Source organism: Taeniopygia guttata, chromosome Z, assembly GCF_048771995.1.
Source record: "Taeniopygia guttata chromosome Z, bTaeGut7.mat, whole genome shotgun sequence".
Classification (NCBI taxonomy): domain Eukaryota; kingdom Metazoa; phylum Chordata; class Aves; order Passeriformes; family Estrildidae; genus Taeniopygia; species Taeniopygia guttata.
In genome coordinates, this window is record NC_133063.1 from 62,733,731 (window position 1) to 62,761,667 (window position 27,937).

General features: G+C 34.3%; 1 protein-coding gene across 7 annotated transcripts in view; it reads right to left on the reverse strand.

Annotated features, from left to right (window-relative positions):
- VPS13A (vacuolar protein sorting 13 homolog A) overlaps positions 1–27,937 on the reverse strand; it is a 109,056-nt gene that overhangs the window by 75,010 nt on the left and 6,109 nt on the right. For all 7 annotated transcript variants that reach the window (XM_030258669.4, XM_030258668.4, XM_072922601.1 and 4 more), the window contains exons 2-23: positions 25,719–25,762; positions 25,162–25,204; positions 24,185–24,280; positions 23,790–23,891; positions 23,026–23,135; positions 22,762–22,821; positions 21,697–21,756; positions 21,406–21,486; positions 20,916–20,973; positions 18,845–18,972; positions 18,530–18,636; positions 17,713–17,884; positions 17,293–17,355; positions 13,433–13,568; positions 12,764–12,858; positions 11,875–12,017; positions 10,375–10,576; positions 10,176–10,290; positions 7,342–7,478; positions 3,450–3,582; positions 2,510–2,627; positions 637–775 (exon numbers count right to left, since the gene is read on the reverse strand). In XM_030258669.4, the coding sequence (XP_030114529.4) occupies positions 637–775; positions 2,510–2,627; positions 3,450–3,582; positions 7,342–7,478; positions 10,176–10,290; positions 10,375–10,576; positions 11,875–12,017; positions 12,764–12,858; positions 13,433–13,568; positions 17,293–17,355; positions 17,713–17,884; positions 18,530–18,636; positions 18,845–18,972; positions 20,916–20,973; positions 21,406–21,486; positions 21,697–21,756; positions 22,762–22,821; positions 23,026–23,135; positions 23,790–23,891; positions 24,185–24,280; positions 25,162–25,204; positions 25,719–25,762 (2,342 nt within the window). The remainder of the gene's footprint in view (positions 1–636; positions 776–2,509; positions 2,628–3,449; positions 3,583–7,341; positions 7,479–10,175; positions 10,291–10,374; positions 10,577–11,874; positions 12,018–12,763; positions 12,859–13,432; positions 13,569–17,292; positions 17,356–17,712; positions 17,885–18,529; positions 18,637–18,844; positions 18,973–20,915; positions 20,974–21,405; positions 21,487–21,696; positions 21,757–22,761; positions 22,822–23,025; positions 23,136–23,789; positions 23,892–24,184; positions 24,281–25,161; positions 25,205–25,718; positions 25,763–27,937) is intronic.

The following is a 27,937-nucleotide window of genomic DNA, read 5'->3' on the forward strand; positions in this document are numbered from 1 at the left end:
CAAGAACTACTCTCCAAACTAACTGATTCAAGCACAAGAAAAAACTTCCACCCCTGAGCTACATTGTGTAAAGGACTTGAAATGGGAAAAGCACTGAAGTCAGCTAAAAAAAAACCTGCTACTTTTGCCAGGCAGGCATTGTTTATAAAACAGATAAAGTTAGTATTTTTTGTTTGGCTTTTGTCACTCTCATCTAACGTCACATAATACTTGAACTTCAAAACTTTCAGCATTTAAAGTTTTCTTCACTACACAAAACAGCTGAACCCAAATTCTGCAGCATTATGATACATTTGTAAATTTGAAGGTACAATGAAACTAATCCTCAACAAAACTGAGTATGCTTGTTAATCAAGATTATTATGAACTACAAATTACTTCCCATAGTAGTAAAACTCTGAGGGGTTCTATTTTAAATCGGAACACTGGACAACTATTTCATAATTATTGGCTAAAGTTCATGAAAAACTAAACAGCAATAAAATTTTCTACAGCTTTAGAGAAAGAGCTAACTTTTTCAAGAGGCTCTAAGTCAATGCTTGTTCATTTTTTTGTGCACCTTTCAAAACTTGAATGCTAATATCAAGAAGGTATTTTTCTGATCATTTTTAATGAAATCTCTTTCAAAAATCTTACCTCGGTCACTTTTGGAAGAGAACTGGTAGCAGGTGCACTTTCTGGTGTAGGAATGCTATCAATTAGTTCCAAGATACTTGTCACCTTCTGGTCTGATATTTGGATAGAAAGCAAAGGCAACTGTCCTGACAGTTTGAACCTGTTTTTTAAAGAACCAAAGTTCCACAATTAATTAATCTCAAAATTATTTCAATCAAACTTCACATTATTTTTCTTCTGAAAAACATGAAAGTCTTCAGGGTCAGAAAATTCTTCATGTAACCACTGTATGTATTGTGTATATATACATATATGTATATATAATATTATATAATTTATATTATATAATATTATATATATATAAATATATATATATCTGCAACTCTTCTGTTGCTCACAGAAAGGTTACTTGTTCAGCAACTATCCACTTAGTATCGTAATTGCAACAAAACTGTAAGGAATTCAAATAAGTTCATTGGTCACTGAAAGACATACAATCAAAGAAACAAAAAACAGAGACACCCAACATCTCCTTTTCAGATGAATAAATGCAAAACAGGGGCCTTCCAAACTAAGAAACTAATTTGTAAACATCTGCTACATTAAACAACAATTCTAGTAGTACATTTTGCTGTAAAAGTAACATCTTTCCACTCATTTTTCTCAACAGAACTATGCTGTTCTATGTAGGCAGTTCCAAACATTAATTTAAAAACTCTGGGAAAATATAATACTGTGTTTACATGACAGTATACTTATAAAACTTATAAAAACTGTACATGTACACTAAAAATAGATTTTTATGTATGTGTATATATATATATATATATATATATATATATATATATATATATATGTAATTGATGTGAGCATAATATTCAACTAAACTATATATTCAACCCTATTCAACTATACTAAAATTTACAGTTTGGGGGATTCTTGCTGACACAAAAGCTACAGTTAACCTTTATCATTTGTGCCCAATGTGATACAGAGAAAATTTATGCAGAAATTTTCCAGAAACAGTTTGACACATTAACTGCCAAAGCACACCTAGTAGCCAAGACAGACAGGTAGTATTGCAATACTTCAACACGTGTACTCATTAAGAGAAGACACTCCTTAATCCAGGTTATATCTACCAACCTACATTAAAATTATGTCATTCTGTTATATGACCATAGAAATAAAACCTCACTTTCTAACATAAAATTGTATGTGAATTATATTCCCCTTATATGACCTTCTTCACCAGAGGAAAAGAAAGGAGGGAAAACATTAGGATGTTTTTTAAGCATCAAAATTCAGAATCCCGCTTCCCGGGTTTCCAGAAGGTGGCAGCATTACATAATGCAATCACTAACCATTATTAACAGTACTAATAATTTTATGATTGGTACAATTTCCATAACTAACAAGATTTTGCTAAAAAACCCTAACTGCAAACTCAAGGCATTAAGAACTGTTTCCATAGTAGGTAAACCAACTAGAGCAATACGCCAAGTCAAAAGAGAGGAAGTATGACAGCACATTACTTCTCAAAATATTTTTTGGTATTTATAGAATTGATTTTAATTACATATTTTTAGCTCCTTGGTATTTTCAACAAGAACTGAAATGTAGCTATTAGGAAGACTGAATTAGAAGAGGCAGCAATACCTTTAATAAAAATCTTTAAATATGTTAAGCATACTACTATAACATTCTATCACCTTTTCAGTATCTGAAAACTTATTTTGCTTTCTGTTTTTCTAGATAAATGTATTTTACTTTCAATATTTAAATATAGCCAATGCAAAAGTGCATAGGTATGACCATATTCTTATTTTTTTCCTCTTTTTCCCCTCAAAAAAGTCATTTACCATAACATTTCAAAATTGAGAAAAATACATACCTGGGCATTCTTGCATCTGTAACAACCATAGCCCTGCTAAATTCCAGTTTTACATCCAAGGGCTGCAAGATACACTGAGATGAGTTTTTCAGCTTCCGAGCTTCTCGCCAGTTCTCATCTAGAAGAACAGAGAAAACTTACTTAAACACTGAAACATATTCCTTCTCAGTACACATCACAGAATTCAAGTATCTGATATTAGTACATATTCCTAAAAATTCAGGTGTCATGATCTCTTTTACAGTTCCATCAATAGATGTATTGATACAGGATCTGAACTTCAGACATACAAGACTAATCAATAATGTCTCCTATTCTCATCTTCGCAGCTACAGCATCCATGCGGTAGACTTCTAAGGACTCAATTCTTAACATGCATGGTACTGGGAGTTTAGGCTCTGGATTCTCCTCTGAAGAGTTAAACCATTAAATTGAATTAAATCCAAAGGATTAAGAATTAAATTATTAAGACTTCTCTAATTATGACTGACTCTATGTTGCTAGTTCCCAAAATACTAAAGTTTCCTTTGATACCTTATTGAAGCAGTGCAACTCTCATCTATTCTTTACCCTCAAAAAAATGATCAAACCTACAACTGCTTGTGGATTCTGCTTTAAATCTGGAGAAAAGCAAAAGGCACTGAAGGAAAACACCATAAACAAAGTAATTACAGTCTTACACTTATTATGCAACAAATCAAATGAGATGTCTTCCACAAAAAGAATTTTATTATGAGTTTGCTAAGATTGGAACTGAAGTCCTAAAGGTACGTTTTGGAAATTCATCACATGGTCATAGTACTGAATTTAGAGCACTTACTTTTGAAGAAGTACATTCCAAAAGATTCTCCACTGCTTCAGCTAAAAGTATGAGGCACAACCACCAACCACCACATTGTATTTAGTCATATAAAGAAAGATTACTTTCATGAATACTTACCATGTTTGCTGTACAGTAACTGCATGCTGCTGAGCTGGACATCAAAACTGTCATAAGCTCTGGACATTATATCTTCAATAGAGGTTTGTCCTACTTTGATTTCTGATAAATCAGAACGCCGTTTGCTTGTCATCTTAAAACATGTCAAAAAAAAACAAAAACAGAAGCATAAATCAATTTCAGAAATATTCAAAGTACTAATTCTACAAATACTTGCTCCTACCACAACAAATGATTCAGTCCTCACTATAGGTCACAGAGTCCTACAACTATCACAGCACAGCAAATACCTCAAATTCCTAGATTGCAACAAAACAAAGGACAGAGTATTAACACCATTTCTTCCTCAAAGAAAGAAACAAACATCAAATTAAAATATATTATATACTATGTACAGAATAATTTTCTTTAATAAGTGGCTTATACTTCAAACTATAAAGTCTCAAACCTTTTGTAATCAGTAGAATAATCATTCAGAATTTTTATATATAAAATATTACTGCATTAAACAACTCAGACATGTGAAACTTACTTCTGAACTCTGTTGAATTCAGTTGTGACACATTAGAGAGGAAAAGATGATGTGGACTGCTCATCATCAATGTCTTTCCTTTAGTATCAGTCAAAATTCCTTTGATTCAGCTCTGGGACTCCCACTTTTCTTTGGTATTTCACATATTTATGTGCCCTCCCTGAGTTCATCATTGACAAAATTTGTCTGTCCTCATCCTTATATATCTAATAATTTTGGATTCATATTTGGCTTTGTCAAACCCAGGTAATAGTCAAAAGAACTAAAAGAGGTTTAAAAACCCTTAAAACACAGCATTTATTTTTCAGTACTGCTGGACCCTAAGTCCATTGTAACTTTTATGTTAAAAATAACTTGGAGATGCAAATTCAGAATCGCTAAATTAATAACCCTATTTATCTACTAAGACACGGTTTTAATTTAACATGCCATTTTTCCTCCTGAGGCTTGATCTTTTCCAGTACGCAACTGAGGGAAAAAGATTATTTGTTTTTTGTTAAATATACTCATTCAACAAACGACCCACCTCTCACTTAAGCATGTCACTTGAAGTGAATACAGAATTACTAATCATATCCTAAGAGGCAACTAAATTTTCTCTTATGGTATTTCTAAGTTCTATTGAATCAGAGGAACCAATCTAGGAGTCACATTCACTAAAAAAATTACTCATCCACTTCAGGAAAAAGATGTCACACACAAGAAAGTCTGATTTCAAAATGTGTTCTTATACGTAATGTTTCCAAGAGTAATCTTGTATGGGTGGAAAAGGAGGTGGGCTATTAGATCTACGAATAGATCCAGGAGGCCATCTCAAGCACACAAACAACTACCAAGTGCCAATCCTACAAACTGCCTACAAATGACCAATACTCAGAAGAGCTGATGAAATTATTTGTCACTGAAATAATTTGGATTTACAACCAGATGACATAACTTTTAGTATCTACAGAGCAAGTTTCTTCATAAAATCTACTTTCTGAAGCAATCCAGCACATTCTTTTTAAACATGACCTATTGCACAGACCTGCACTGGGACTGGAACAGCCCATTACCAAAGCATGGTACCACCATGACTGATGCACCTGATCTGAGCTCTGGTGGGAACATGCTGCCACCCAGATGCCAGGCTGTGTAGAAGCACCCGACTCATGCCAACACGACAGCAGCAGTAAGCACACCGGTGGGAGGTGTGCCCAAGTAGAGAATCCCTCTGTTTAGTGACATAGCTTAGGGAGGAGAGCAGCAGGTCAAGCAGATTGACAGCCATCTGAATTAAGAGCCAGTGAGTGCCCAGGTGGACAAAAGCAGTAGTGTGGCCAGCAGAACAAGGGAAGGGATTGTCCCCCTGTAGTTGGCACTGGTGAGGCTGCAGCTTGAATACTATATTTGGAGTTCCTCACAGCAACAAAGACACTGGAGTGCTGGAAGATGTTCAGAGAAGGGCAACAGAGTTGGGGAGGGATCTGGAGCACAAGTCCTGTGAGGAGTAGCCAAGGGAGCTGGAGTTCTTTAGTCTTGAGAAAAAGAGGAAGAGCAAGACACTTGCCTTAAAACTACCCAAAAGGAGCTTGTAGCTCTTGAGGATGTAGTTCAGGAGTTAGCCTCTTACCCCAAGAAACAAGCAATTCAACAGCCTCAAGTTATACCAGGGATGGTTTAGAATGGATATTAGGAAAAATTTCTTCATTGAAAGGGTTACCATGCACTGGAACAGGCTGTCTAGGGACATGGTTGAATCACTGAACTCAGAGGAATTTAGAAGCCATATAGACATGGCACTTATGGACATAAATTAGTGGTGACTTGGCAGTACTGAGTTAATGACTGGACTTAAGGATCCTAAAAGCCTTTTCCAGTCTAAGTGATTCAGTAGTTCTGTGATCAATATAGACTGCTGACAATGGGATTGAGAGTTGCTCTATAGAGTAGGCCCTGGAGTGCTGGTGGATAAAAACCTGGATGATACCTGGCAATGTGCACTCAGAGCCCAGGAAGCCAAACATATCCTGGGCTGCACCCAAAGCAGTGTGGCCAGGAGGGCAAGGGAGGGGATTCTGCCCTCTACTTTGTCGTCACCTGGAGTACTGCAACCTCTGAGACCAGGTCCACAGAAGGGCCAGAAAAATGATCAGAGAGACAGAACACATCTCCTCTAAGAAAAAGGCAGTGAGAGTTGGTGCTGTTCAGCCTGAAGAAGAGAAGGCTCTGGGGAGATTTTTCAGTAGCCTTTCCGTGTTCAAAGTGGACCAAAAAGAAAGATGGTAACAGGACTTGTTCTGACAAGTCAAGGGGTAACACTTTAAAACTAAGAGTAGCTATAAGGAATTTTCTTAAATGAGAGTGGCAAGACACTGGCACAAGTTGCCCAGAGAGGAGGCAGATGCCTATCCCTGGGAACATTCAAGGTCAGGATGGACAGGTGGCTGAGGAACTTGATCTAATTAAAGATGTCTCTGCTCATTGCAGGGAGGTTAAACTCAACGACCTTTAAAAGTCTCTTCCAAGCCAAACCATTCTATAATTCAAAGTGAAATCACATGTTCAGAAAGTAATTATGTGGAAACTACATAGAAAACTAACTCTATTTAGCAAGATTTTAGGATTTTAAACAAATTTTTGCTGAAACACAGACAGCAATCTAAATAGATAGTAAGTGGCAGAATCAATTTTACCCAGAACACAAGTAAATAAAAAGTAAATTGCCTGTACACATTTAAGATCATTTATCCTGAAGAACACAAGTATATCAGTGAGTAAGAAGACTGTTAATACTATGGACAAAGTTTCTTCTATTTTATTTCAAAGTCTATTTCTTTTTTATAGTGATAAATTATAATTTTACATACTCATGCAAGGGAAAAGTCAAAAAGATAAATCATAATCTCAAACATACCTCTAATCTCATCCAAATTATCTTGAATATTGCCAGTATGTTCATTTTTCTCATTTTAAAGTAAACTCAGTGATTAAAGGATAATTAACAATAACATGAAAAATAAGAATACCATTTAAATATGTAACAAAGAGGTTCACTATTTTATAAGGCAATGTAAAAACTTACTAGACATTTGCCACGTAACAGGGCAAAGTACCAACAATCATTTCATACTAGGAAAGGAGTACTTTCTAGCAATTCTTTTGCACTGAACAAATCCACTGAGAAGAGTTCAGTAACTTTTGCCTTGACTAGAAAGCACTTATAAACTGCAAGAGGTACTCTTACTCTTGTAAGAATAAGCTCAGGGAGGAGATTAGATCTACTCTTCACTACCATAAAACTCAAATCAAGAAACTGTAAATCAGGTAAAAAGCTGAATTATTCTTTTTGGTAAATTACTGCATTACATAAATACATACTTTAAAACTACCAAGATCCAGAAGCAGCAAATTCGATGTATGATCATAGAATCCCTTTTGTGGAACAATGATGTATGAAGCCATGAGGTTTATTTTGAGGTCAAGAACTTTCTGGGTTTCAATAATATACAACAAACCTGAAAAAACAGTACAATTACTAAATACAAACAAACAAAAGTAATTCACACAGACCCTATAGGATTCAAAGAAAGCAATATAAAGAAAATCAGGTCTAATTTTAAACAAACTCTGTATGCTAGATAACTAAGGTACATATGCTCTTCATATTTCTTCTGAACCATTCATTATAGACACTCCTTAAAGAAGAATCAAGTAGATGAAATGATGATAGCAAATAGTTCTAACTGACAAGTATAAACAACATGACATATGCAAACTCAAAAATGCTTCCCACTGAGCAGAGCTTAAATGAGAGGAACTGGAATGTGAACTGCAACTTTGAAATTAATGAATTAAACCACTATGTTCCATAGATTCAGAAATTTAATTGCGCTAGAATTTCTTTTTGGGAGTATCCAAATCCACTGGTCAAACTGTGAGTGTTTTTTGATACTAAGATATACAAGTTTACACTAACTCTGCTGGCAAACATCTCCATCTTGAGATACCAAAGATTTGCAAACATATGATCTTACAAAATTAAGTTTAAAAATCATTCAATTAGTTGGGAAAATCAGACATTCATACGATTTGAGATCAAATTCTGCTTTTTTGCTCAGCCAAAGAGTGAATGGCATTGCTTCAAGTTACCTCTGGAAACTGCCTTATGATGCAGCCTCAACTCATTAAATATTTACAGTTTACAACAAGCTGATGACAGATGATCACAGAAGTAGAGATAATGAATTATGAAGATGACAACATGACAGTGAACATATCCACTGCTACGAAAATAATTAAAACTGTTACATTATCAAATGTTGCACTGTCACAGGAGAGCCAGGCTAGTCATTAAAGAACTGGATGGCAACTACATTTCAAGATTTGCAAGATGCAACAACTCAGAATAACAAGAAGAGTAGGATTTTATCAGTTTGCACTGCCTAGTTGAATTTGAGTGATGTAGAAAGGTCAAGTAAATATTTTCTTGTTTCTTTTATTTGGGAAGAAAATATAGTGGAATCCATAAAGCTCTGGTAAATCAAACGGTTGTAGTATATTTTAATGCTGAAAATCATAACTACTCCAGTGTAGCAGGCTCCTCCTATTTTTCAGTTCACAGCTCCCCTATATTTTCCAGCTACCTTCTATTGCTTCAAAGAAAAGTGTTAAGAAGTCATTCTTGAGGACTGCAGGTCTGGACATATTAATTGCATATATATGTTCCCATTTTTCTTATTCTACCTCTGAGAGTAGCATAGTCTCCTGCAACAGAAATATTCTGCAGATGAAATCTTTTTTCCCTGGCAATTCTCTAAGACTCAGACAAGATTTTACAAGCAATGTACCACATATTTTTAGATAGTCTCATCAAATTTTTCATTTGTGACTGGAACAAGGTTTAACACAGCATTCTTGTGACGGTACTAACAGTGTTGGATATACCTCTAGAGTAATGATATGCTCAAACTGTAATAAACACAGAGCATGATTTCATATTTCCACAAAATATTAATTATGATCAACACCACTATATTTGGTGCTAATGAGCAGAAAATCAGGAAAATTATATCTAAGCAAATTTAAAATTTTATCTCAGAAATCAACAATCAACTGTTGTATAAATATACTCAATATTCCTCAAGGAATTTCTGAAAGAAAAGACAAGCAAGCTGATCCATGTAATTCTGGTTAATCTGATATTAGACCTTAATTAAATAGTTCAAAGAAGAACTAAGGAATAAAAATACCACTGATTCCCCTCCCAGTACTAGCCTGATAGAAGCAATAAATTAAGTAAACTTTTTGCTTGAGTTTTCTTTAAATCTTTATTACTTGAATATTCAGATTTTTTTATATTTACAATTTAATTATTAATAGGCTAAGAAATTATTAGACGTTTAAGAAAACATCCATTGTTTGTTTTTTTTTCCTTTTAAAAATAATTTATATATGAAATCTCCCATCAGCATCCACTCCCATCCACAAGAGACAGGACACATCTATGATGCCTCAGACATCCTTCCTGGAACAAATTAAGTCCACAGATTTCAGTGTTAAGTCTTCACAGTATTCAGCATTTGCATTCAGGTCTTAAAATACAAGTTCTCTAGAGATAAACAGGATTAAATGAAAACTTAGTGTAATGGCTGTAAAACTGAGCAGCTGGAAAACAGATAAATACAGTTTATATAACTTGAACTGAGTCAATCCAAATCAAAATCAATATTCATCAAGGAAGTCAGAGAATCAAAAACACCTATGCAAAGGCATAATATCCTGAAAAACAAGAAGTCTGAAAAGGATTCAGAGGTTAACTTAGAGGACTAAGAGCTCAGAATCAGTATTTGAGGAGTAATAAATAACAAAGGCCTTCTACATATCAGATTAACCAAACAGAAGATGTAACAAACTCTTTTAACTCTGTATGGAGTAATACTGAAAGACTATCTATGGCTTTGGAGCATATTTTGTAAATGAGTAGAAATAGTTTAAGTTAAAAGAGACACAAGCATAAATGTTTATTGCAGTATGCCTATTCAATGCCTAGAACAAACATACTGCATAAGATTGAGTAATTCAACTTGTTTAGGTGCTGTGTTAGAAAGCTACGACTTGGATGCACACATCTCCATAGGGAAAGATACACTCTTAGCATTCCTACAATCTAAAATTTGTCAGAGTGTGCTGTCAGAAGAGTATGCAGCACTTGCCTGTTGATGTTTTTTCACGGAATTCTTCAAGTTTCATCAGAGTTGCTGATGTCAATTGCTCTAAATGCACATCTTTTGGAGGTCTGAAGAAATCCACTAAATTATTTACTGTCATCTGTTTAAAAAAAGAAAAAAACATGGTAAATTTATATTAAGTTGGATTTTTAAGGATTTATAGCTTATTCAAATATTTACTTACTGCATCATATACTATTTCTAGTGGTTGTGATTCTATTCTAATCCTCTGATCTGCTTTCTCATCCAAAGGGTTAGTCTCAAACATTATGCTTAGAAGTGAGGTACTGTCATCTGAATAGACTGTTCGAGAAGACAGGAGACGGGGTGTACACTTTTCTTGAGACACTCCTGTAACTTCAAGAGAGGTAATTTTTGTTTCAAACCTGTAAAAAAATATAAGTAGTCTGTTCAGATGCGATATCCATCTGGCTAAGTACAATTACATGGTAAGAGTATAAAAAATTAGATGGAAAAAAAAAGAAATCACAAAGCAATACAACACATTTCTACCCTACCTTAACTATAAATAGCTTATTCTAAGGATACAATACATACATCCATGTGTTAACTGTTTACCATTTCATTATCTTTCATGTCTATTAGCTTCCCTGTCTAAATACAAAAGGGCATCCAAGTTATTTCCTTCACACACTTTTCATGAGTTCAGGTGTCAGGGCAGGTAAGAGATTCTGCAAAGTTGTAGAATTCAAATGAGAATTTTTTAGTATGACCTTAGGAATTAGATGGTGTATTTATAGTGGGAAACAGATACACAGCAGAGAGAAAAGGGTTCTGGTGCAGAGAAATGAAAGAAACAAAGATAAGCAGTCTAATTACTCCAAGAGGTACTTTTTAGATCTTGGATTTTTTTTTTCCAAGATACTATCCACCTCTGTAACAGCTCTCAGCTGAAGATTTTTTTATCTCCCAACACTCTAAGAAAAATATTTCACTGTAAAAAATGTAGTATTTTTCCCCTTTTTAGCATTGTCAGGGCCATTTAGATGCACAAGAGTACCAACAGAAAACACTGATGCAAAATCTTAGAAAAAATTATGCATAAAACTAATCAAGATCAATAATATCTTAATATCATATATATATTATACGTATACATCTCAAAGTAGAGGGAATAAGGTTTAAAACAGGAGGGTTACCTTCTCCAAGAATTTCAAAGTCATTACATTAGAAATAAAATTGAAATATTTCAGTAGATGCTTTTCACCACCTACTGTGAGAGCACAAAACAAAGGAAAAATAATCAGTTATATTTTTCTTCCCCAAATCTCAGAGTGAACTGGGAACACAAGAACTTTCCAGTCATGTTAAATGCTCACAAACAAGTGGTTGCAAGATCACCTTGCTCAGATTAAGTTTCCAAAGGAAACTTAACAGTCACTTTTCAAACCAAATAACAAGTTAGTATATGGATTGTCTGCACGTAACAATGACAAACTGAAAAAAAAAAGGAGTATATCCTTATTTGCACAAAAAGCTCTGGAGATGCAAAGAATTCAATTATGGGAAGAGTATCCATGATTCGTCCCTTAGCCGCAGAATGATTTCACTTCAAACTGCCCAAGAAATGACACTTAAATACTGTAACACAGTCTTAAAAATACCTACTAGTCATCATCATCATTTCATAAGAGGCAAAACCAGTTTGACAGAGAAAGCTCACCTTATTGCTTGTGCACCTGGTCGCTGGGTAAATATTGTACTCAAGTCAGCTAATGAAAATTCTATTAGCTTAGGAGTTTGGTGGTTTTCTCTTATTGATATCGACATGCTTAATAAGTTCACAGAGAACTTCATGGCTTCATACTAGATATGCCAGAAAAACAACACAGGAATATAAAATACATTAATATACATCTAGATACAGTGTAGGAAGAGATGAAGGCTACAACTAAGTTTGAAACTACTGCTTTCGTGCATAGCTTGTATCATAGTTGGTGTAAAAGTCTACAAAGAGGCAGGGCTAAATATGAGGCTTTTATATCTTCACCACATTTTATGAAAATGACTCTCTGATGCAAAGGCAGAAATCAGTTCATTATATCATCCCTGGTATCTCACAGTAAAAGGACTTAACAGACTTTTTCCAAACAGTTCAAAATGTTACTCTTTCCCAGCACAATCCCTGAATCATCTCTTTCCTTATATAAAATATAATCACTTATTCTACCTCATCTACTATCACTCATATTTTAGATTATAGTGCACTTCCTGATCCTTTATTAAGATTCCCTAGCGCATTTTCTTACAAAGCTTTTGAATATTGTAAGATAATATATGAATATACTTCAATATTTAAACTATAGTACTATTCTTGTTAGAGCAGGAAAAAATTTATTCTTTACTATTTCAGAATATCCAAAAGTAAGCTTTGTAGCCACTATACTGAAACTGAATCTAAGGATGCAGAAAACCAGCATGCAGTATTAGAACAACATCCAAATACAGAGACAAAGCTTCAAGTAATTTAAAAGTTATTTCGTATCATCTTTATAGATTTTTGTTAGTTGACAAAGCTACTGTTTGTTACCATATAGTCAGCTATGACTCACTGATTTTGGAAGGGTTGGATCCACAGCTGTTTCACTATATCCAATTGCTGCATAAAGTTTAGCCTTCTCTTCCTGTGTCATCAGTTGTTCAAGACCTGCCACATTACAAGAGGTTAGTTAAACTGAGTATAAGTATCTGAAAAGTGCAAATACTGTTATACATTTTCCTGTGCTTGGTAGCTCTACAATATATAGTACATATTGTCAACATTATTGTCCTGAATTAGTAGAAAAAAATACCCTGGGGTTTAAAGCCAAATCTTGCAAATCTAAAGTATGCTTTAAAATGCACTTATAATTTTTTCCTTACTTACTCTATTTCTGGCTAACAACAGAAGCAGCCTTGGAAATTTACTTTCTATGTTCCATAATCTTTACTAGGTGCCTCATAAATCAAACACACATTACATGAAATACACCAATTTTAAAATGAATGCAAATAAAATTGTTTACGTTCTGTTAACTTCTACTGTACTGAAGTTCAGAAGGTACTATGGAGGAGTTGTACAATTGTACAACTTCTATTACACACAACTAACAATTATATCAGCAAAAGAAAAGGCTAAGAGAAAATTCATACAGCAATAATTTGATAACAAATTCCACTGCTAGTACCTAGGACTCTAATGGATTCCTAATAACAAAAAGAATACCAGTAAATTATCATACTTGAACCCTTTACTTCTTGTTTTTGTTCATCACTTTTTTGACCCGACCAGCTCCATATCCAGCTAAACCAGCCACCAGAATTTTCAGCATCTTGTTTTACTCCTGGCCTGTAGATTTTCAATCCAGCCTTAGTTGCCTTAAATTTTAAAAATATTCAGGTAAGCAAATTTCTTCATGCTTTTTTATTCATTTTTCTAAGAAAAATATAGACCCAGAGCAGCTCTAACATATCAGAACATCATTAGACAAGAATTAAAAAGGCAAAATGTTTTTATTTCGTTTCCCTTCTAATTACTTTTTCAAGTACACAGTACATTATGGACCAATTTTATTTTGCATAGTAACAACCACCTTTACAAAAGAACAGAGCACGTAAAAGGTCAATAAACATTTCTTACATAGCAGATTTCTCTCCAGCTTTCACCATATACATTATATGCAATGGATTTCTAAAGAAATTTAAAGAATTTAAAATTCATATGTAAGCAATTAAATGGCCATCACAAGCCAAATATTATATTAGCCCTGTATTTTTCATTTCAAGATGGATACCAAAAACAATTTAAAAAGTATTTACTCTCATAATACAGTATTTACTCTAACTATTCCTGCATGTGATACATATAGTTAGAGTAGTAAAGGAGCCCTCCCTCCTCCCACACTCATTACTTCCACAAATAGCGGATGCTCTGTCTGATGCCAGTGATGATTCCAATACTGAGTCCTCACAGAAAGTAGACTACATCCAAAGCTGACCACTGAAAGTTTGTCATGGAGATGAGCAAACAAACATCAAGTGATCCAAGAGACAAATTTGTTCTCAGAACTAAGTGATCCATACAAACTTTCTTCATGACTAATACAATCCAAAAATATACAATCAGTTGCAGATAAGCCCTAAATTTAAAGATACTCTAGTGAAAGTGAGACAAGAATCCCTTCTCAGCATTCAAAAGCCAAATATCTCTGCAACACAATTAGGAAACAAACAGCTGACTATAAATCGGTACTCTGTAGGGACTTGTCACATCTACATACCTACTGGACAAAGGAAGGCAGGACTCTCCACAAAAATGTAAAGGCTTCTACATTTATACTATTAATTCACCTCAGAGAGATGATGGAGAATGTGAGCCTAACAACACAAATCTACAAAAAGTTTGAACAAAGTATTCAATAGTCCTCCTTATAAAGCTTATCATGTCATCAAGCAGAAGTTACAAAGTGAATGACCTAAAGGAAAAATGGATAAGCCTTCGATATAAGGAGGTTAAGCCTGTGAAACTACAGATTTCTGGGATACTGAGGGGCTGGTGCTAAAGGACAACTGCCATGGACAATAAGCGATGTTTAAAGCTATGACTCTTTCACGTGTCTGAGGCAGAAGCAGGCACCAGAACCCAGGGAAAGAAAGACTGCAGACAGAAGCCACCTCTGCAAAGGTGAAGAAAAAATACATGTCCAGTACAGGAGCTACAAAACTTTGCGGAATAATCCTCTTGAACTTTCTCTCTCCTCCATTTACAATGGTTTAGTAATCAACGCAGTCATAGACTTAATCAGCAACATCAACTATTTTGACTAAAAGAGAGAACTACTTGAAAGGTGGGTGTAGCCAGATAGGTCAGTCTCTTCTCCTAAGTAACAAGCAACTGAATATGCAGAAACACCCCTAAGTTGTGCTAGGGAAGGTTTATACCGGCTTTTAAGAAAAGTGTCTTCACTGAAAGGGTTGCCAAGCAAAGTGACAAGCTGCCCAGGGATGCGGCTTAGTCACTATCCCTGGAGGGGTTTAGAAGGCATGTAGAGTGGTGCTCTGGAACGTGGTTTACTGGTAGACTTAAAAATTTCCTGTAAACAGTTGAACTTGGTGATCTTCCAGGTCTTTTCCAACCTTAATGATTCCATGACTCTATCCTGTGTTCTTACTGAAGTAAATGCTAAAAGTCTGCCCTAAGTTGAAAAGATAACATTTCTCAGGCTGATACAGAGACCTGATGCTTAGCTCACTGAAGCTACTATTTGGTACTTCAAATACTCACGATAAAAAAGCAAAAATGGTCTGAGGTTTGGAATATAAAGTTCTGGCTACAAAGTTGCCTGAAAATCAGCACTGTGATCACAACCATCATTTCTGAGCAGCTTGATTTCAAGGTCTAAATAAAGGAAAGCCCTTGAAATTCAACTCTTAGGTATGCTTTTAAAAAACAGAAAAGCTTCGCAAACAGCAGGATCATTTGCCTGGCTTTACTCAACCCACATCTAGTGGATGATCCTTTACATATCTGGCAGACCTAAGGCTAACTGTCAGGATACCAAAGTAGTAGTAGATTTGTCTCTTCTAAGTCATTGGAATCCTCTTTCAAAGGTATGACCTGATAACAACAACAGAGATGTGTCTTGACAGAGATGGAGACAGAACACACCTTAGAATCACTGTGACCTGATTTTCAATACTTTGAAATATATTCAGATAATCAGCCAGCACATCTTTCAAGATGTGCTTCCAACATTTTTCAAATGCAAGACTTAAAGCCCAAACAACTGAAAATTCTTTTTCTTGCAACCTACTTCTAAGTGTTACAGAAATGTATCTTAAAAGTCAGGATTTGAAGGTAGTCAGGAATGCAATATGACATAACCTTTTGTAAGCAGTATAATCACACTGGGGGAAGGAAGAACAAAACTAGATAGGAAATATTTTTAAATTTCCATCAACTTGCAAAATGTTGAAGGAAAAAGATAAAACCAAGAGACACTATAGACGACAAGATAAGACTACTCCAAAATAAAATGAGAACTAAACCAAAACCAAACCTTCCCCCAGCCCTTGGAAAGCACTTCAGTTTGGACAAACTGAAGGGGAACTGAACAGTCATGAATATTTCTTCGGTTCTGTTAAGAGTCTGGATAATGGCAACACAAGCATTCAAATGGGGGTGTGCATACAGACAAATAGAAGGAAAAATCACATTTATAGATTCCTCTTCACAGTTTTGGGTTAGAAGCACAATATCTCTGACTGGAGCAATTGCATTTATACTATATTTAATATACTTCACATACCAAAAAAAGAAAAAATGAAATTGCTTTCAAGCACTACCATAAGTAGTAACTGAGCTTTATAAAGTTTCATTAATAATTACTGCGTTGTCTCAGATTGTATACTTCTTATTCTGCTTACTTTTAGGTGCCTTAATAATTAATGGAGAAAGATCATAGACTTCAGAAAAACTACAAATATTTCACTTCAATGTCCTAGAAAGATGTTCAGATACTATATGTAAAACTAAGCAGTACATTAGCCTAGGAAAACCAAGGCTAACAAATTAAGGTAACTACTCAAGTCACATTATCTTGCCTAATTGCACTAATTTACTTAAATGTATTCTGCATTTGCTGTACTCAGAGTAACATTTTCAAACAGAAATACTGCATCTCTTTTCAAAGAGCCAACATACTACAGCTGATCACTCAATGTAACACAGTATCATGGAAAAAAGGAATAAATTAATAGTCTAAGCTGTTGTGGGGAGGGACAGCTTCGGGTGTAAGCATTTCCAATTTAACTTCAGTCATCCTTTGGCCACATTTTCCACAGTAGATCTTTCCCACCAGAAGCAGAAAGGGATTTATTCCAGATCAACCATTTTGAAGAAAGAGTATATGGTGTTATTTAATTTTTATTTTATTAAAGATGAAAAACTAACTATGCCTTATAATAAAAAGCCATTAACAAGGAAAATTGAATGACCGTATGATACACAATTCAATCACCATAGCTAAAAGGCATCTGCCTAAAATCTCCACAACCTCATGTTTCAGTTATTCATATACTCATTTAAATGATGCACTTTTACCTCAACTTCTGCTTGTTGCCTTGCTAAAGTGATATTAAAAATATCCAAGGACTTTTCAAATTCCTAGAAGAGAGATGAGAAATTATTTTTGACAATTCAACAATTGTTACATACCACACCTCAGTTTTACAGGAAACAACAGCAAGCAATCCAATTCATGCAATCCAAGTTAATTTGCTCAATCTGAAAACTTAAACTTAAAAAAACAGCTAAAGCTGTTTTTTCTTGCAGTTCCTAATTTAAAGATTTACCTCATGTATTCGTTAATACTACTTACAAAGAAAGGTAGTGACAAAGATGCAAGTATGTCCAATGAAAATTTTATTTTAACTTAGAAATTATTTAGGAACATTTTAACACTGAAGTTCAAACAAGTATCAAGATAAGCAATATTTAAGCCTTCAACAGAAAATTACTAACCTCCAACAATTTTAAGATTTCTTCACTAGGTTTTTTTGATGTTATCTTTGTTTTATACAACTCTTTATAGCTCTTCACTTGCTTCCTATGATGTGAAATATGTTCCCAAGACCACATTTGGAGCTTAGGTTGAACATTTACTCCAAGGATGCCACCAATAGCATATTGCCACCTAAAAGCAAAGACAAACATATAGCTTATCTTTCTTTTGGTATATTAAGGCTTTGCAGACTCTCACAAATTCAAGTTGCCAATAGTAAACTCCCCTGACTAATAGCATACTTCTGGTCAGCTGAGAAACCTAAGAATGTTACTCTTTCCCCCCACATAAAGTTGACAGATTGCTGGTTCAAAGGTAACTGTGTTTGAAAATTACCCACAAATCTATGCATGCACATGTTAGAATAATAAAAATATATTTGCAAGGAATCTTCTGAAAATAAATCAAATCCTTGCCATCTGTATTGCAAAGGTTTGCCTGTTTTTAGGTAATAGCTATATTCTTGTAGAACTACCTAACATATAACAGGGGCTTTCACTTAAACAAATTTATGATACAAAAATACTATCAGACTTAAGCTCCTGATAATGGTCTTTAAGAGTGCAATCACAGATTTTCAAATATTGTGTCCATAGCTTTAGTTTGAGGTCCTCATCAACTTCCTACAATACTAGCTTAAAAAAATAATAAAAACAAAAGAGAATACTTCCCTTCAGAAGGAAATGAGTTCTAACCTTCTTAAGTAAGAAGAAATTCCTCGGTAATTATTTCAAGTTAATAACCAACAAATTATTTTCAAAGTCAAAGGTTGCCTACCATCTCCTGGGGTTGCCGTGCACTGGAATATCAGGTCTGTACTTCCTATATGGCAGATTTCGAGTCATCATATCAACAGACTCAAGAAGTTCCATAACACTGAAGTACTGGGCAAACAAATTCAAACTGAGCATTATTATCTTTCTGAGAACAACAAGTATCAAGCTTCTCTTTGAACAGAAAATCAGTTACAAAAAAAACAAGACTGAGTTAAGAGACTCTATATGTACACTATAAAATTTCAGACTGCCTTCCTTATTCTGCAAACTAACTTTTTTACTACATTACATATAACTTCAGAAAAACAGTTGGTACCTGTGGCTTATTGAATTCAACAGTTATATCCTGTAAGTTTACATCTAGATCTATTTTCGGTGATGAAAAGTCAACATCAGATCGAGGATTCATAAGGAGCTTGGCTTTAGCTGAAATTGGGCGGAATACTAAAAAATACAAGTTGATATAAAAAGTGCAATTGAATTATTTAAGACTGCAATAAATTATACATATATTTATCTTAAATTATGCCAGACTATTAGTTTTAGAATGCTAGATATGAAAAACATGAACTGCACCAACACAACTTAGAATACAATCTATACTCAATTTTCAGTTTCACTCTGGCAACATTTACAAAACAAATTTTTGCAGAACACCACCACTAACTTTCCTGTACAATGAATTACATGCAGATGTTTCAATAAATAGTCTACATTTGTAACAAATGGAATTTTTTTTCGCTATTATACAAGACACTATAGTACAAGACAGTTTCAGATGTAGCATTTATTTCATTATAGGAACTCTCATTCTTTAAGATTTTTTTGTTATTGTTGCTGTTACAAATGCTTTACTCTGCAATAAATTATACTCACAACAATGGTTAAAACCAAACATCCCATGTTTCTAATTCAAAGCCCAAGTAAGCATGGAACAAAATTAATATTACAAGAAAAAACATTCAGAGCAGAAATATTTTATCTGTTCCATAGTTTGGCAATATCAGGCTTTTGAAGCCATGTTTAGCTCAATATTTGCATCTGTTTCAGCAATTGAGCAACACTAAGAATTCTTATATTATCTGAGTCCATGTAAATCATATTATTTTCAAATATTATTTCTTTCATCTCAGCAAAAATACTGATATACTATCTACATATCAAATATTCCAAGTTATCTGAAAGGTTCATACTAGTGGAAACATGCATTTTTGCAAGAAACCATGAAACTTTTAGCTACACCTCTACATGGTAGCATTTCAATTAATTGTCTCCCTCTATTTAGCTTCCTAAAGTCCTTTTTTTTATGGTTCTTATACCTAAGTATAATGTTTCTATTTACATGACATAATAAAATTAGACTTCATGCTAATTACTTTCCTATCAAAGTTTTAGACTTTCAAAGACTTGCCCCAAACAGGACCAAATTTTCATTTACCACAGTAAACCAGCATGGTCAGCATTTCTGATGGCACTGCTGAATTTTAGGAGTGTAAATCTTGAATCCTAATCTTTACATAAACCTATTTTGAACTTACTACATAAAGACTTTAACAGTTTATAATGTTTAACATTAGTTTTCTTGCAAAAATAATCAAATCTAGCAACTAAAAAAGATGGGTAAGGAATCAGAATAAATTACTAGATAGTTCTCTGTCAGTCAGCACAGGGACTTTTAGGGGAAGGTAGCAGCATAAAACTGACAGTGCCTTTTTGAACCCTGGCTATAATGAACTGAGGACTTTCCTGCTGGAGAAAAAGCCACTTCCAAGGCAATTCAGACTTGTGAACAGTTTCTAAGCAGTCACACAGATGGACATCATAAACAAAAAACATGTATTTTCCATACAATGGAAAGCAAAGTATCACCATGTTTGAGTGATCCAATGTGATTTTCAGACTTAAGTAAGTAATACGCAAACAATATAACTTGAAATAGTCCCACTAAATAAAAAGGAAATTAATGTTTCAAAGTTATGTGATTACTATTTCCACCTCTCATGGAAAAAAAGATACTTTGAATAAAGCAGGTGACCTCAAAAACATACTCAAACTAATGTGAATTCACCAAACTTACACAGTGTGTATGTTACTGCTAAACTTCTTAAATAAAGGAATTAATCAACAGATGTTAACAATGAGAATCTATTCTACATTACTATTCTAATGTTACTACATTCCATTAGAATGATATATGACTCAAGACTCACTTTTATAAAGGCTTTTTTTATATCACTATACAATACCATATTCACTGTCAGAAAACAGTTACTCTTCCAGGCTCAAAGTGCACTCCTTAGTAAGATTTTTGAGTAACAGCCAAAGTGACAACCTCTGAGATCCAGTAAAAAACACAATTAAAAATTATTATTACAATTAACACTTACCAAAATCATAACCGTCTGGAATCATGTTGTGGCTGGCAACTCCATGTTTTAAGTTAACCTACACACACAATGAAGTGAACAGGAAGTTGCATTTCTATTTCCAGATAAAGTTTTTAGAATACAAAGTGCTAGCATTTTTAAACAGTTCTCAGATAATCCCTCCAACCCAAAGCAAAATTCAAAATACTCATCTATGTTTTAAACAGAATGATACGTCTATATTTATCTAATAAAATAACACTGAATAGTGGTAAGATGACCATCAATTGTCTAAATTCAGATATTCACAGAAGACTGGCTTTTTTTAACTTTCTCAGATGAGGATTATACTTCTATCACATAAAAGACTTAATGTATACTGTTTTTTCCCAAAAACGCTTTTAGTTACAGAGAATTCCCCAGGACATTGACATAAAAAGAAGCAGGCCTGAATGTGAAGCGTGTTCTCTGCTTCCCAGTTTCAACTAGAAGACAAGATACACTATCTTACCAATGATTCATCCCAACCACCATGGTAGAACATCTCTGATTTCACATTCCAATAAGCGAAAAGGTTATCCAGTCGCACAAGCTGGAAACACAACAGAACATATGTATTGGTATCTAAAAATTTTAGATTAATAATTTGGATTTCACAAAGTCTGGATGAATAAAAATATTCAGAATGTTACTTTTACAATAAGTCTACACAGTTATATGTTTCCTTGATCTTAATTTCTGAAACCACAATGCAGCTTGTTTTATTAGCAATTCTTTCTTTAGCATACAGTCTATACTGTACCTTGTGGAACAACTTGGCAGTTTCATCATGTAAGCATGGATTCCAATTCTTATCTGAGGTCTGAAATGAGAATTAAACAGAAATACTCCAATATCTATAATTCCCCAACATGTTATAAGTACAGAAAAAGAAAGTAACATCATCATAACTAAATACCATGGAAAATAATGTAATACAAGCTTCTGATTTAAGATGATTAATCCATTAATTTAAACAAAATCTTGAAAAGGCTAATTCCCCCAAAAATAGGTACATGTATGTACACTGATAGGCTGCACACAAGAAACAAAGATACTTTAAGATTCTGTTTTCGGTATTGCAAACTGTTTTCCTCTACAACAATAATATTTTTAGGCAGTTTTTTTGGACAGAGATAAACAAGGGACTGAATTCTTTTGTAAATCTGGAAGCAACTAATTTTAGTTTGAGCCTAAAGAAGACCCTTACAAAATCACCATTTCATTCAAGAAAGTAACATTTACTTAAGACATATTTTCTTTAAGACTAGCAGTTAGACAGCAAAAACTACTCAATCAGAGCAACTCAGCACAAGCAACATACTGCTCCTACTACATAGTCTTCCAGAAACAAAAAAATTCATACCATCTTGTGATTTCTACTCTTAACACCTTAAAGTGAAAAAAAAAATAGCTCCAGTTGAGAAAAACATGTCTTTTTTTTTTTCTTTTTCCTTTTTTTTCCTTTCCCACCACTCCCTCTTATCAGGCAGTAACTTCCTTTCTTGGAGCTCAAGTCAGTTTCAGTAAAATATTCAGAATGAACAGCCCAAATCCAGCAAAGTGTATTGGAAACCACAAAAAACAGCAGGCAAATAACAATTTCCTCCTAAAAATCAACTTTAATGCTAGCATTTTATCTTTAATGGCACATCCACCAAAGTACTTATGCTGAATTTGATAAACCAAGTAGTTACCATCTTGCTGATGATTATAGGTGTATTTTCCATTAGATAGTAGGTTACCATAAAGCCCAACACACAAAAGCATTTCATCTATTAGTAGATATTAACATGTTTTTCAGATAAAAGGTGAGATATAAAATTACCTGCAAACTTAGATTCTGAAGTGAAATCCCAAATGACAAGGGGTTGTCACGATTTGTGATCTAAAAGAACACAGGAAAAGATGAAAAATTAATTATTTCATACTCCATAAGCATATGTTTGTTTCTTTTTAATCAAACTAATAAAATTCCACAGCTTTACTAGTATTCTCTCAACATGAAAAGGAACTAGAAGAAATCAGACAGGTTCCCAATTTCATGTTACAGTGCACAACCCCTTACGCTAAGATAAACAAAAGTACTTACATCATCTTCATAGCGAATATGGATGTTAGAAATCTTCAGCTGAAGATTTTTGATGACCTGAGTTACTAGCTTTTCTACAAAAGTGTCTTGTTTCTCTTCTTTTACTTTATCTATGTTAAAGAAAAACAATTTACTATTTTGTTTACATTTCAGTATTTTTTTTAATTAGACAAAACAATAACACAATAAATATAGCATGATAAGTGTTTGAATTTTCTATTACATTGTACTCCATTTGTATAGAAACATATTTGCTCTTTATAATCTACAACATTCACAATCTCAGATTAGTAGGTTTCCTAGCTTTATCACCTGCACAGTGAAAAATCAGGTAGTTCAAAAGTATGACCAGCACCCACCAATACTTTAGGTGAGCAAATCATATTTCGTGGAAGCATCAGAAGCTGAATTTAAAGATAAGAATTTTCATGAAGAACAGATTGAAACAAACTTTTAAAAAGCTGTATTAGTAAAAATGCTTTGATACTGGAAGCAAACTGCTTCTCATGAAAGAGGAAAGAAAATGTCAGGTGACATATGATATAAAAGCACAATTTATATCAGATCACATCAACACTCAAACCTTTTTATTTTCAGAATGCTGGTTCTGCAATACTGATGGCGATTACACCTAAAAAACCATAACTAATAGGCTTTTAAATAACAAGGAAAAAACAAGAATCTAGAACACATTGACAATGTCTGTATCTTTCTGGATTAAAGAAAGAAGCAGCATCATTTTCATTAGATTTTCTCACTCTTACCTTTGTCAGCTATCTTCTGCTTTGCTTCTTCTATTCTCTGCAATTCCCTTTGTCTTGCTTCCAAGAGCTGCCTGGCTTCTTTTTCAGCATCATATTTTATGCCTTAACACATAATGTAAAAATGTATAATACCAAAAAGCCTTATATGTTGTTTTTAAAGATACTGTTTCAAAAGCAGTAATTTTTACATTTTGTAACAGTCACATATAACAGTTGCATAGCAAAAAAATTAGGTGATGAAACGTAAATTACTGAAAGACTTCCATTCCAGTATTTAACTGTAATTGCTAAAAGTATCTACTAAGAATAAAGCTCATGAAAACAGTATCAACCCATTCCAGATAATTCTGAAATCCCACCAATCTATAGTCACTTCTTCCTATAAATTAACTTACTGGCTGTGGGCACAATAAGCAAATAAACTCCATCAAGGACTGCCTCAACAGGTTGAGTATAAAGGTTTTGCCATGGAATCTGTAGATTAAGTTGACCTACAAACACAAAAGGTCAAGGTATACAGTTAAATAGTTGACTGGAAAAGAAATGCAAAGATAATTCATATTAAACACAAAATCTCTTACCTATTATTATACTGGATAGAAAATACCCCAATGCACCTGAGGCAAAAGATTCCTCAGCTGGATTTTATTTTATTACACAATATATAAACAACATGAGAAGTTATTCCGCAAGCAGAACTATCAAATCTATAGTCTTTCCTTATTTTCTTAAACTACATTCCTCCTTCTTAACAGTAATGTCTCCCTCCTTGAAAATCCACTGCAGCATCCTCAGAAACAAGAAAAGCATATGGGCAGCTTATACATCATCAGTCATAAATACTAGGTAGGTTTTGTGAACACAGGGAGCATGAGGATACAGTGCCTCCCAAGTGCAAATTTTAATAAAATACTAAAATCACAGAAAACACATTATTCCAGGGTCAGTTTAAAGGAAGCATAATGGCTTTAGACTTACATTACTTTAAGAAACCACTTTTACAAAACAATCAACTTGCAACAAGAAAACTTTTTCTTTTAGCAAAAACAAGGAAGGAAGGAGATGAAAAGGCATGTGAAAGGTAAAAATCAGTTGTGGAGTCTTATTAAGGCAAGGAATGAGATCCAATCCTGCCCAATTGCTCATATTTGCTGTGCTGGGCTATTTCCTTATTAATATTGAGGTGATAAAACAAGACTCAGGTATACTTTTTTGAAAACTCAAAAAAGTTTCTTTTCAGAAGAGATAACTTCAGAGTGTACAAAGTATACAAAGTATGGAAATCACTTGCTTAGGATGCCTAAAGTCACTTGCAAGGAAAGGAAGTAGTTTTAGAAACTCCTGCATGTGTATAAGATAAAATGCAACTTACTAATATGTCCTGCTTTAACTTTAAATGGCACATCCAGCTGACTCTGAAAGAAAGATGTTTAGAAAATTTAAGCTCAATTCAGCAACTTGTGAAATGTTTCAATGCAGGAAAAGGTATCATGATAACCTTAACAAACCAACCTCATAAGAAAAAAAAAATCAGTAAAATGGTTAAGCAAGCTCTTGGTTACCAATTTAGACTGTTATGCTATGTTAGGCTAAATACGTTCACAAAAACAAAGTCCTAGCTTCATGAGCTATAAAAAAAAAAAAAGGTCTTTCAGTATTACTAAAAGCACATTGACCTAAGCATATTCTTCTAGCAACTGCTGAGAGCTCTTCTAGGGGGAAGAAAAATGCATACTTTCCCCTATAAATTTAATTTCAAATTAATCAGATAATATATATAGGAGCAGAGAAAGAAATCAGTGTGCTTCCACTTAAAAGAAAGTGTATCCTAAAATAAGAACCAAAAAGTTAACATTAAACCCATTAAACACATATAACATAGCTCAGGAATAATTTTTGCAAGTATTACTGTTATTTTCACAAGCTTACCAGTGCATTTTCTTTTATTTCCAGATTTTTCAGTGCTACAGCTCCTAAAAGAAAAGAAGCCAAAAGAAAAACTGGAATAACCAAAGTGGTACACACCACAAATCCCAAAGTTTGAATCTGTGGGTTACAGAAGCCTAGAAGATAAGGGGCCTAATATATTTCTCAAACACCAACGGAGGACAGCAGTGGAGTCAACCAAGATTTGTTAGTGAGAACATGCCATGAGAAGGGACAGGATGTGGCAGGAAAAGGTGGTCATACAGACCACCATAAGCCAGAATTCTTCTTGGACAAAGGTCTTTGTTCTGGCTCCTGAAAATGAGCATAAGCAAAGGAATGAGGACAAGAAGGAGGCATGGACTGTCCACCTAAGGTCAATCCAGTAAGGAGGGATCAAGACCTCCAGAGACGCCCAAAGACCTCTGACCTATTCCCAGAAAGGTCTAGCAGAACAAACTGCAGATGATAACTCATTTTCATAGTAAACAAGCAAATTACCTTCATCGCACAGAAATCTTAACTGTATAAAGATACCCAGAATCAAACCTGGACACACACGTGCCCCAGGACCCTGGACACGCTATCAGCTGCACTGACACTGGAGTCAGGACTGCTGGTTCACTTCTGTTGTTCCTTTTTAACCACAGGTACCTACAAATTTTAGGAGCTTCCTTCCCCTTCACAGTGGGGCACCCCAGTGGTCCATGACCTATGGTCAAGAAAACTTCTACTGTGGAAAAGATCCAAAGCCTACTGGCAAATATCCATGAAAGATGATTAATCATTCAACAAAATAATATCTGAGATTGTCTCACGGAGCTTGCATGTCCATGAAAAATAACATAAAATTACTCAAAGTAAAGATGCTGGAAAACCCTTTCTCAATTTTCTAAGAACCCATTTTGAAATCAAAAGTTAGCTTTTCCTCAACCATCTGTCTCCTATCCTTGTAGAAATCCTGCAACAGTAAATGTGAGTGGAATTTTGGCCCTCAAAAGATCTTATTCTTGCCAGTTTTATTTATAGGCCTACAAAAATTCACAGGAAGTATTTCAGTAACCTAAATTTTAAGGAGAGAACAAAGAAAATTTAAATTGCAAGATCAGTTTTACAACATACTTCACATCAAACACTTGCCATAACAAAAGGAATACTGGGACCAGAAAACTCATAACTTAAACATGCGCACACAGTCCAAAGCAATGTCTTCTGCAAAATCTACACGAATGGAGCTTCTGTGATGGTTACTTTCAAACCAGCTGTAGAGCATTAACACATGCACATGAAATAGACATCTGATACAGCTGAGCAGGGGTATAAATGAGATTCCAGAAACCAGAAGCAGATTACAGGCCTGGAAAGCAATACAACTTGAGGTTGCAAATGAAAACTGAATTAACCCAAAATGCTTTTCTTTTGGGATGCACGTTAGAAATAGCAAAATGCATGGAAAAATGGGGGCTCCAATTGCACGAATATTATTGCAGTTGTATAGTGCTAATGGCAATCAACAACTGTTCAAAGTAGCACCAATTTTGGGAAATTGGACCCAAATCTCAAAAGTGTATGCACTAGAACAGTTGACTCAAGTTGTTGAACTAATATGGAGGAGTTGATCAGGTAAACTAATCCATCCATCTCATAGCACTCACAAAATACTATCAAGATTTTAATGTTTTAATTTATTCATTGCAGCAATTTATAATCACATTCCAGTAGAAATCTATACATCTGATATGTGCTAACATCAGCCTCTCCAGAGAAATACTACATGCAGAAGGATGTTTTCGGGCAGCTGATGCTGCCGCAGTTAAGCCTTAAAATACACACACATTGCCAGGAACAACAGAAAAGGAATCAAAAAAAAAAAAAAAAAAGCAAAGAGAGCATTTCCAAAAGTAGTCTGTAACTACTCTAGGAACCAGAACTATATAGTCTTTGTAGGCAATAACAAGGTGATACCATAGTTTTCAATTCCATTCTAAATTTATTCCCTGATAAAGCTTACTCTGTAGATACCATTTTAACACGAAAAAAAAAAAAACCTGTTTGCTTCTTCAAGAAGATACCACTAATTGTAATTGTATTCATGGCAAGTAATTCTAATGGTATCCAGAGCAAAGGTCAGGTTCGTAACCAAGCTACCAGGCACAAGGTGCAATTTCCGCAGTTTCTTCATTTGTGCCATGAAGCAGTTTAACTGGGTTGAGTTTCTTCAC